An 11175-nucleotide genomic window follows, 5' to 3' on the forward strand; every position below is an offset into this window, starting at 1 on the left:
GAGAGAGAGAGAGGGGGAGAGAGAGAGAGAGAAAGCGGGCCGAGAAGACGAGCGAAGAAAAATAAAGGACAAAAAAAAGGGATTGCGATACGACGGAATGGGCGACTTTTCGAGTCCGCCAAGAGAGAAACTCGTTGAAACATTTCCGCGACAGTCGTGCACTGGCTCAATGCGATTTCCAGCGAATTACTGCAGTCCCGGAGAAATTTCTAGCTTCTCTATACCTACTCATGTACCTAAAGTTTTTTCCCCCATTTATATTATATACATAATTTATTTGTAGTTTGAAATAACAAAAAGTTGATACAATTACAAAAGTGTAAAAAGCTTTTTCGATACATAAGATTTTTCTTCGTAAAATCGAACGAACAGTTTTAAATTCGTGTATATCGGCAATCAGTATTTTTTTATCTTATCGATAGCACTTTGTCCTTTCAAACGGATTTAATTCTCAAAGCGTAAATCGTTATCTACACACGTATGACGTATACACATTATACATACAGGGCAAAACTAATATGTGAATTTCTGCGCAAAGTATCATACGTATTTTCTTTCTAGAAGAAATGTCGCGCGGAGAACAGAGCACCGGTTTTGAAAGAGATCTGTAGGCGTCGGAAGTGATGTCACATGGAAGACGACGTATATGTATTGCAATCTCTAGAGACGACGATCCATTCTGAATTTTCTTCCTTTCTTTTCCTTGCGACCGTCCCCCCTGTATACTCTATCCGTCTATTCACTATTCCAGCCTTCACGCGATACCCCTTTTCCCTTCGACTCAAACATTTCGTTTCGTTTCCTGTTTACAAGCAATTTGTCTTCGATGCAATATTTAATCGATCATAAAATCCGCGCCTACCGAGATAGACGGAGAGCATTATTCTTTCCTAAACTTATTGAAAAACTTGCACTTATTGCGCACGAGCTTTTGCCATGCGAAATGAATAGAAAAATATGCACAGCAAGACATTTTAAACATAATAAAAATGCTCGAGGATAATTTTTGATGCGTCGATTATATAAAATAATCTCTAAAAAAATACCGAATGTTAATTAAACGCTTTAATATTCTTGCGTTGCGATCAGAGCTATTTTTATTGCTTAATGCAACAAATTTCATACTCGTTTGATTATGCAAATCCACGTGACTTATCCATCTAGCGGCGACAGGCTAGAAATGAATATAACGAATGCATATCGTAACCTACGCATATGTAACTGCAATCGTTATCTTTTTCCACTTACGCGCCCCGCAGGCCGACTGTCTCGAACTCTACGCTAGTTGCACGACGAGTGCATAATTACCGGCGCATTCTGTCATTCCCGGAGCTTTTATTTCCCGAGACGAGTGCTCTTTGTTTTTCTTTTTTTTTTATGCTGCCTTTACGTGCTTTCAACGAGATCGTTAGTGGCGTCTGCAACAGAACGCACTCGACTGCTACCATTACGCCTTAGCTAGATAAAAATGAATTCAAGAAGCGAGTCAATTCCAGTTACGTATCTCGCTATTGCGAGATCTTTGAAGTTACTTTCGAGAGCGAAAAAAAGCAACGAAACAGATGCAAACTTGATCAGAACAATTCTCGCATGATCAATATTTTCGCTCGCGAGACTTTGATATAAAAAGAGATGATTGTGCAACATATATTAAATAAGAAATAAAAAATATTTATTTCAGAAAAAAATTTCTAGCTAACAAATATATTTACAAATTAATCAATTTTATAATGGAAGTTGAATTTAGAGAACGTTGTTAATAAAATGTAATGTAAAAAAACCAGTATGCAATGGGAAAATAGACTCCAAAGAAGGTTTTCTATCTTAATTATTGCGGTTGAAAACATTAATAAATTTGAAGGACATCATTATCTTCTATAATAAAGATATAATAAAACTATTGTCCCTTTTAAAGCAACGAAACAGATGCAAACTTGATCAGAACAATTCTCGCATGATCAATATTTTCGCTCGCGAGACTTTGATATAAAAAGAGATGATTGTGCAACATATATTAAATAAGAAATAAAAAATATTTATTTCAGAAAAAAATTTCTAGCTAACAAATATATTTACAAATTAATCAATTTTATAATGGAAGTTGAATTTAGAGAACGTTGTTAATAAAATGTAATGTAAAAAAACCAGTATGCAATGGGAAAATAGACTCCAAAGAAGGTTTTCTATCTTAATTATTGCGGTTGAAAACATTAATAAATTTGAAGGACATCATTATCTTCTATAATAAAGATATAATAAAACTATTGTCCCTTTTTTTAAAATCGGAATTTTATTGCATGATGTTGCAATGGAAGAATATTTCAAAATACGGTCGAATTTTAATGAGCGCGATACTTACGAAGGTTCCTCGTATCCTGAAGACGCGGCAAAATAATAGTTGCATGCACAATGCGTAACCGTTCGACATGACGGGACATTAGGCATTCACGGCGCGAGTTTGTACGCACAACACGCGTGAATGGAGCGTTACGGGCGTGACGCCACGATTCGTCGAAAACGTGTTTTACGACACATTACATTACAATGCCACGTTGGAATCTTGTTGGCTACATTACGTGATTTATAATCGGACGCGTCTCATTATCCTAACGTCATTTACGTTCGTAAATGAATTTCTCCGATGTCGATCTGTAATTTTGACGATGCGATTATCATCGGCAGCCGGGAAAGCTGCTTGCCAGATGGTTATCGACTTTCAAAGATAGTAAGAGCAAATATAACGTCTTTCATTAGGTAACTCTGCCGACTAAATGCGGATTTAATGATTTTCATATATGAAGCAGAGATAAAAACGTTTCATTTTCAAATCATGTAAATCTCATTCAAAGAATGTCAATATCTTTTTACAAATAAACTACACATGCCGCAGTCGAGAGTAAATTAAAAAAGAATTTTCCGTGACTTTAATATATCTACAATTGACTTTCTAAGCCGGTATATATATATCGTTGCGATGTGTAAACTGAACGGAAACAGCCAATAAATAAAGTCGCGTATCGTTACGAGACATTATCATGTGTAGCTGGTCTGTTCGCCGACCACGTACTTTATGAAGCAGAATTGAGCGTCGATGTGGTCGAAGTATTTTCATCTCGATTTCTCTCCATACGGCCATACAGCAGAGCAAGATGTTCTTTCGCTCTCTATAAATAATTAAGTTTATGAACTCGGATAAAAGCACACTTTTAAGTTTTGAACACGTTGCCTCTCGCCTCTTGACTTCCTCGACGATAATATTCGCGTTTAATTTATGAAGCGTTATCCTCGATGGTCGAAACGATTGACCCCGATTCACGCAACTTACTTCGCATATTTATTTATGTACAAATATAAAGAATTTTATTCAAATAGTGTATAAAATATAGAATTGTATTCGTTCCCCTGTATTGCTCTATATTTCCAGATTATAAAATTTAAGCAACGTGAGACGACCATTGTAAGAATGTAATGACAGAATGAGTGTAATTTTGTGTACGTAATAAAAAGAATTGTATTTTATTATACTAACAAATGTGGGGCAAACGTGTAGAGTTTACGGATGTAGGCTATGCGCTCTGTCGCAATATTTTCTTTATGCCGTTATTTTAAATGCAATGTCGCCGCAAAAATACATTTAGGAAAATATCGCTGCACACTACGGTTTGTTAAGCAGTAAGAGTATTTCTATGTAAACAGCCGCGTAATTGCTGTGGACGGTGCAAACGCTTTATTGCTGTGGGCGTACATATTATTAGATATATAGTGTAACCGTTTGCGCGTCCTGGTTGCGCTCGCTTGCTTTTCGCCGGTTCGTTAGAGCATGACACACCCTTGTTAATTCTGGCACAATATTTAAGCAAAGGTTCATAACCATTATCCGCCCACCGGTAGAATCGAGTAAATCGCGTAGTAAGCCCAACAAACGGGTGCGAGGTAACGGAATTAATTTTACGTCAACAATTTTTCAATCAACTTACGTCGACCAATATCGAAACAACCACACGCTCGGCAAACGCGGTCACGGCCAGACAGATTTTTTTTTTTTTTTTTTTTTTTTGCTTTTAAAAATCCGCCGTTCGAAATCCTCGTGCGAATGTCGTCCGATTGTATCGAGGCATCCGGAGAAACGGTACTCGATCATGATTTATATACGAGAGAATTTGATCGACTTTGATATGTAACAATTGACAAATTAATATTTTTTAAACTTTTCCAATTGAAAGCCGAGTTAATGCAAATTACCGAAGTGAATGTTAATACGAGACTATTTCACGATTCACAAGACTCATATATCTCTCATATCACATGGGATGCGTAGCATACGATTCTATCCGTTTTCGCGTAAATTCCTCGAATTCTCGCAATTAAGAACATTCCAGTGTTTATTCACCTGCTGGTGTAAAGGGAGATGAAATATCGAATGAAGCTGGCTCTACTCAAGATAACGTAAAAAGAGAGAGAGAGAGAAAAAAAAGGAAGAGAGCGAGAAAAATCAACCACTTTCGAATACCGATCCATCCGCTTTAAACTACGCGACTCATCGCGAGCTTTTCCTTCGTTTCGCGTACGATCAACGGAGCTTTCGGAACGCTCGTTGATGTATAAAGCTTTATTAATGGGCTAACGTCCGCTGCCGCAGGCCAGCAAAGTGAACAGAATCGGCGTCAAAACGTCTCGTGAAAATTAGCCGGAAACCTATTTCGTCCGCGAAATCCTCGTTCTCGGCTGGTGCATTCATCAAGAAACGATCATTGGTGCATTATGACCGGTCGCCGTGACCGATGTGGCACCGGTACACAGGAATTAACCATTAAGCGGAATGACGTGCGATTTCTCGAGAGACGATTTCCGCGGTGAAAGGAGACTGCTGGAGAAATTTAATGCGCCTCGCGCGCACTCGAAAAATGGGCCGCGACGCTGCAGCTTCGCTTTGGATCGGTGCCACGGCGCGTCCGACGACGCGAGCCATGCCCGATGCAGAAAGGGCACAGCGTGTGCACGTTGCACGCCCTTTTGTGCCCGAAGGACCCGGCAAAAATACTTGGAAACGAAACAAGAAAAAAAAAATGGGCGCACTTTACGTGCGCATGTAGGTGTACACTAAGCGAATGTTTTCGCATGAGTAAATGTGCGAGCCCTCTTTTCGCGAAAGGACAAAGCGTGATGCATTTATATTTTATAATAAAATTGTTTCAAAGCGTATATATATATATATATATGTGTGTGTGTATCGATAAAAATGTATATCAATTTAAAAATTATTTAAAAGTTAAAATAAAAAATCCGTGAAACGAGAGATTAAAACTGCACTTTATATTATTTCCTGTGAAATAATCCCTATACATCCGCTTTGATCTCATATTTGAATTACGCGTGACATGTATAAAATGTTAAATACTATACAGTATTTCCTATTTATCTATTAGAAATATTGTAATTTATGAATATATGAACACACCACGTATTTTTTTAAAAGAGCACATATCCATTAACGTAGCGATATTTATAAACTCGTTGTACGTGCAGTCGAGTAAATTAAAATCATTAATACTGTAAAGTCGAATATATGTTTAACTTGTCACGCGAAACTGCATTCGGTGGTTATTGAATGGGATATTGGGAAATCTTGGTGGGACTCTGATACTTCTTTCATTCCTATCCTCAAAGGAAGCGCACATCTTGCGATATTTGATTGAAAATTCTTGAATTCAATATGGGCGCGGCGATTTACGTCAAGCGTATGGACGTAGAAGTTATTGCCGAAGAATACGTGCAGCCAATATCGATTAAAATTCGATAGTATTTCGGAAAATCGCAGACTGTTCGATTTTTCAATTTTCATTTTAATATTGTCATTTTAGTTTTATTTTTTTTAATTTTTCCAGATTTCTCCGTTTTTTTTTTAAAACACGAAAAATTTTACTAATCGCAGCTCGACAGTTAACATACATTTTTATCAAATCGTTAGCCTGTAACATATTTAAATACTCTATTTAAAAATCTTTCGCAAAGAGAAAAAGCTTGAAAATATCGAATGTGTTTTAATAATACCGGGTATTCCGTTCGTCTAATGGCCATGCGGCTGTTTTTTCATCAGAAGCATGTGAAAAGCGAAATACAGTCGACGAAGTTGACTTTAGCACCACTGCGATGTGATTATTTAGTCGCCCCGTTTTGCATTAAAGAAGAGAAGCTAGGGAAAATACAGAGAAACAGGGAAGCTATTCCTCTGCATTCGGAGAGAGTTGCTTGATAATACAGAAGGCACTCCGGATGAATGAATATCGCGGAAGGGTTTATGAAATGAATAGAAGCACAATGATTTGTCGACGAAAGCAATTGAAGGGGATGGGCTTTATGAATGCTCAGCGCGTATAATTTATAGTCGGTACTATTTGCTAATACACGATTATTCGAGCGAAATAAGTGTTCCGTGCTCTTAAATATTTGCAGGAAATTGTCCGCGAATGTTGTCAAATATACTTGCTAATCCTCGAGCGAAAACTTTCCAACTCTATCGCGACAGTTCGATTCACGCGTTTACGTTATAAAATCAATTATATTTCTCGTTTTAATATCGTAATAATTAATGATGTTCGATCAGCGAGCAATTGATTGATCCAATGTATGTATATAATTTGCAAGCAGACTTCTTTCGCTATTTGTAAGCAATTTAAAAATTATTTAAAAGTTAAAATAAAAAATCCGTGAAACGAGAGATTAAAACTGCACTTTATATTATTTCCTGTGAAATAATCCCTATACATCCGCTTTGATCTCATATTTGAATTACGCGTGACATGTATAAAATGTTAAATACTATACAGTATTTCCTATTTATCTATTAGAAATATTGTAATTTATGAATATATGAACACACCACGTATTTTTTTAAAAGAGCACATATCCATTAACGTAGCGATATTTATAAACTCGTTGTACGTGCAGTCGAGTAAATTAAAATCATTAATACTGTAAAGTCGAATATATGTTTAACTTGTCACGCGAAACTGCATTCGGTGGTTATTGAATGGGATATTGGGAAATCTTGGTGGGACTCTGATACTTCTTTCATTCCTATCCTCAAAGGAAGCGCACATCTTGCGATATTTGATTGAAAATTCTTGAATTCAATATGGGCGCGGCGATTTACGTCAAGCGTATGGACGTAGAAGTTATTGCCGAAGAATACGTGTAGCCAATATCGATTAAAATTCGATAGTATTTCGGAAAATCGCAGACTGTTCGATTTTTCAATTTTCATTTTAATATTGTCATTTTAGTTTTATTTTTTTTAATTTTTCCAGATTTCTCCGTTTTTTTTTTAAAACACGAAAAATTTTACTAATCGCAGCTCGACAGTTAACATACATTTTTATCAAATCGTTAGCCTGTAACATATTTAAATACTCTATTTATCTTTTAAATAAAACTATAATTAATTTCACTTACCTTCCTCGTCGATGGAGAAGATGCCGACGCCGTCGCCTCCTCGGATGCTGTAGCCAATCTTGGAATCTCCGCCGGGTGGATCCGCGTCCTTGGCTCGAACCGTGGTGACGAGGGTGCCCACTGATTGATTCTCGAAGACACTCGCTGACACGACAAAGTCATCGAAGACCGGCGAGTAAAGGTTTTCGTTCACGTCGATCACCTCGATCACAAGCATCGTCTCGGAGGACAGGGATGGTTCACCGCGATCGCGCGCGACTATCGTCAACGTGTGCGCCTGTCGCTCTTCAAAGTCTAAACTCTGAGTTGTTCTCACCGTCCCCGAAACCTTGTCGACCTTAAAGAAGCCTTCACTCTCCATAGCATCCGACAGGAAATACTCCACGTCACCGCCCGCGCCTTCGTCAGGATCCGTGGCGTCCACGACGGCTACGACGGTCCACACCGGCACGTCCTCGCGGATCTTGACGTTGTACGTTGACAGCGCGAAGGTGGGCGCGTTATCGTTGACATCGTCGACCGTCACCCTGACGAGTGCGTCTGAATACAGGGGCGGAGTGTCGGTATCCTTGCCACCGTTATCGCGCGCGCGAATTCTCAGCTCGTATATCTCTTGCCGTTCCCTGTCGAGCTTGCCGAAGATACTCAGCACACCCGTCACGGGATCCACGCGAAAGTCATTGGTCTCTGTCACGAGGGAATAGGTGACACGTGCGTTATCGCCGAGATCGGCATCAGTGGCGTTGGCGCGCCACACGTTCGTGCCATTTAGCGCGGTCTCGGAGATCCTGAAGCTCGCCAAGGATTTTTCGAACTTGGGCGCGTTGTCGTTGACATCCAGGATGGTTACCGGCAGCATCTTCGAGGTAGACTTTTGCGGCTTGCCGAGATCAAACACGCTTATATTCAGATAATACTCGCTCTCCCGTTCGCGATCCAGATAACCGATCGTGTTCAGGTCACCGGTGTCTGGATCAATGCCAAAGACGGAATCGCGGTCGCCGCTGGAGATGACGAAGACGAGCTTGCCGTTGTAATCAAGGTCGCGATCGCGGGCGCGTATTCGCACGAGAGTCGTGCCGAGCTTGAGCGACTCGTTGACCCGTATCTCGCTCGGGAAATCAATGAACTCGGGCACGTGCACGTTCTCGCCGTAACGACTCGGTATCAGGGTATACTCGTCGTTCCGCGACGGCATGTTGTTCTTCTCCGCAGAGGCAATCGCGTCCGTCAGTCTTCGGGCCACGCCGGTATCGTGGCATTCGAAAGCGCCGGTCTCGTCGGTGAGAATCCTCGCTTGCGAGCCCAGATTCCGTTTGGCGTTCACGAGATGCATGTGAACGGGATTGACGTCGGCGAAGTGCGTGCCATCGGTGGCGGTAACGTTGATGATTCTCTCGGTGACCTTGATGTCCGACAGATCGCAGGCGACCGAGAGGACGCCGCTGGCCGAGTCGAGGGCGAAGCAACCGTCGGGATTACCGGAGACTATCCGATAACTGACGATGTTCCCGGCGTCAAAGTCGATCGCGGACACGGTGATAATCTCGGAGCCGATTGACACGTATCGCGGCACGCGGCCGACACAGTCGATTCGCTCGAACTGCGGTCGATTATCGTTCACGTCGCGTAATTTCACCCGCAACTGCATCTCCGCTTGACGCCGATAAGGCAGGCCCCAATCGCTGGCTCGAACATGCAGCAGATACTCCCGCTTCATGGTCTCGTAATCGAGCACCTGCTTCGTTTTGACGATACCGGAAAAATGATCGATTTCGAACGGCACCGTCTTCAGGTTGTCGATACTGTAAGATATGTAGGCGTTTTCACCGGAATCACGATCTTTCGCTGTCACTCGGACGACGGATGTGCCGGCGGGCTCGTTCTCGTCCAACCACACCTCCATTTCCGGCTGATCGAAGGTCGGATCGTTGTCATTGGTATCGACCACATTGATCTTCACCTTGGCCGAGGATTGCTTCCTGGTGCCCGCATTACCTTGATCGATCGCCGATACCGTGAGCGTGTAAAATGCCTTCTTCTCGGTATCCAGTTCGACGGCAGTGTATAACATCCCGGTCTCGGCGTTCACGTAAAACTCGCCACCCTCGTTGCCGCCCACTATCTCGAGGTAAACCAACGCGTTTCTACCCTCGTCCGCATCTGTAACTTTCAGTCTGATTACCGGCGTGTTGATGGGCGCCGTTTCCGGTACCTTGACCTCGTAAATCTCGCGACTGAACACCGGCGCGTTGTCGTTCATGTCCGTCAAGTGCACCGGCACGAATTTGTAGCTGTACCTCTGCGGCACCCCACGGTCCATTGCGCGTACGGTGAGATTGTAACCCTGGAGCGCGGTCTCGCGATCGAGCAGGTGGAGCACCTCGATGTTATACTCGCCGGAGCGTGGCCCGCCGACCGGGCGCACCCTGAAGTGACCGGCCGGGTCTCCGCCCACGATGTCGAGACTCGCGATCTGTCCGTGCACACCCTCGTCGCGGTCGATCACCCGCACGATCGCGTAAATGTCGGCGTTCGAGTTCTCGACAATGTCGGGCAGCTGGTGAACGTAGATCTCGGGCGCGTATAGATTCACCTGTCGCACCCTGATCGTGACCCTTGCCGTGCTCGCACGACTGGTGCCAACGCTGCGAAATAGAGCTCCGCGATCCTTTGCTACGACTACTAGCTCATGTATGGCGCGTTCCGCGTACCTAATAAAAAAAGTGACATTTGCTCATCGTATGCGATTTATAGATATTTTATAGATATTTTATAGAGAAAAAAATAGAAATTTTTCCTTGTAATATTCTAAGTAAGCTTCTTTTGAAATAACAACATAAATATGATAGAAGAGGCGATAAAAAGTAAATAAGAAACAAAATTTCGATACAAAAAATATTATTTTTGCGAAAATACACCAAAACCGATGTATCGATGGTTTCTCATGAATTTAGCTAACGCAACATCATTCCCCCGCCTGACAGTTTCAGAACCAAAGTTCCAATATCAGCGGCTCGCGTGTCAGGATATAGGCGAAATACGATATGGGTGCCAGGATTTTGCCTATCTTCCTAGTGTCCTCCACTCGAATTCTCTCTAATCTTGACCAGCGATGCCTCCGGTCGCGTTTGCACGAGTCGATATATCTCACGGCACATTTGACAGCTCGATATCGATACGATATCCACCGTTGGAATAGAAATGATACCATTACGTCAATGAAAGCGCGTCCGAATAAATAACACGGTTAGCTCTCCCTTGTTAAAACCGTTTCGAGATGTTCGCAAATAAAAACGCTGTAAATAATTAATTTCGAATTATTTGCTATCAGTTTTCGAGAAATAGGAAGATGATAATAATCAGAATAAAAATGAATATAATCGTGGTATAAGAATCGCTTTGACGGTCGCATAATTATCTCTCAGAGATAAAACGATAGCCTGGAATTGCCTCGTCGTTCGTGACTGGCGAAATTGTGGAGACGAGATTGTTTTCCGCGTCCATTCAAAGTCATTTCGCTCGTATTTGTAAAGCGACGCGATAATTATTAAAGGGAGCATCTTTAATAACAAACTGAAAGAAGATTGAGCTTTAAAGCGTCTGAAACGTGGAACACCAAGCGTACGCGTGTCTCGGCGAATCGGTCGCTCACGAGAAACGCTCGTTCACGCGTACTCGACGCCAATTACACAGTCGCTGATTCGTAATCGACGTAAAATA

General features: G+C 41.8%; 1 protein-coding gene across 1 annotated transcript in view; it reads right to left on the minus strand.

Annotated features, from left to right (window-relative positions):
• The window catches only part of LOC115239316 (fat-like cadherin-related tumor suppressor homolog), a 198444-nt gene extending 187778 nt beyond the window's left edge, over nt 1–10666 (minus strand). Inside the window, exons 1-2 of the mRNA XM_029813786.1 lie at nt 10497–10666; nt 7453–10166 (exon numbers count right to left, since the gene is read on the minus strand). Coding sequence (XP_029669646.1) covers nt 7453–10166; nt 10497–10666 — 2884 coding nt within the window. The remainder of the gene's footprint in view (nt 1–7452; nt 10167–10496) is intronic.
• Nucleotides 10667–11175: the final 509 nt, after the last annotated feature.

The sequence above is a fragment of the Formica exsecta genome, unplaced genomic scaffold, assembly GCF_003651465.1.
Source record: "Formica exsecta isolate Colony F162 unplaced genomic scaffold, ASM365146v1 scaffold370, whole genome shotgun sequence".
NCBI classification, from domain to species: Eukaryota; Metazoa; Arthropoda; class Insecta; order Hymenoptera; family Formicidae; genus Formica; species Formica exsecta.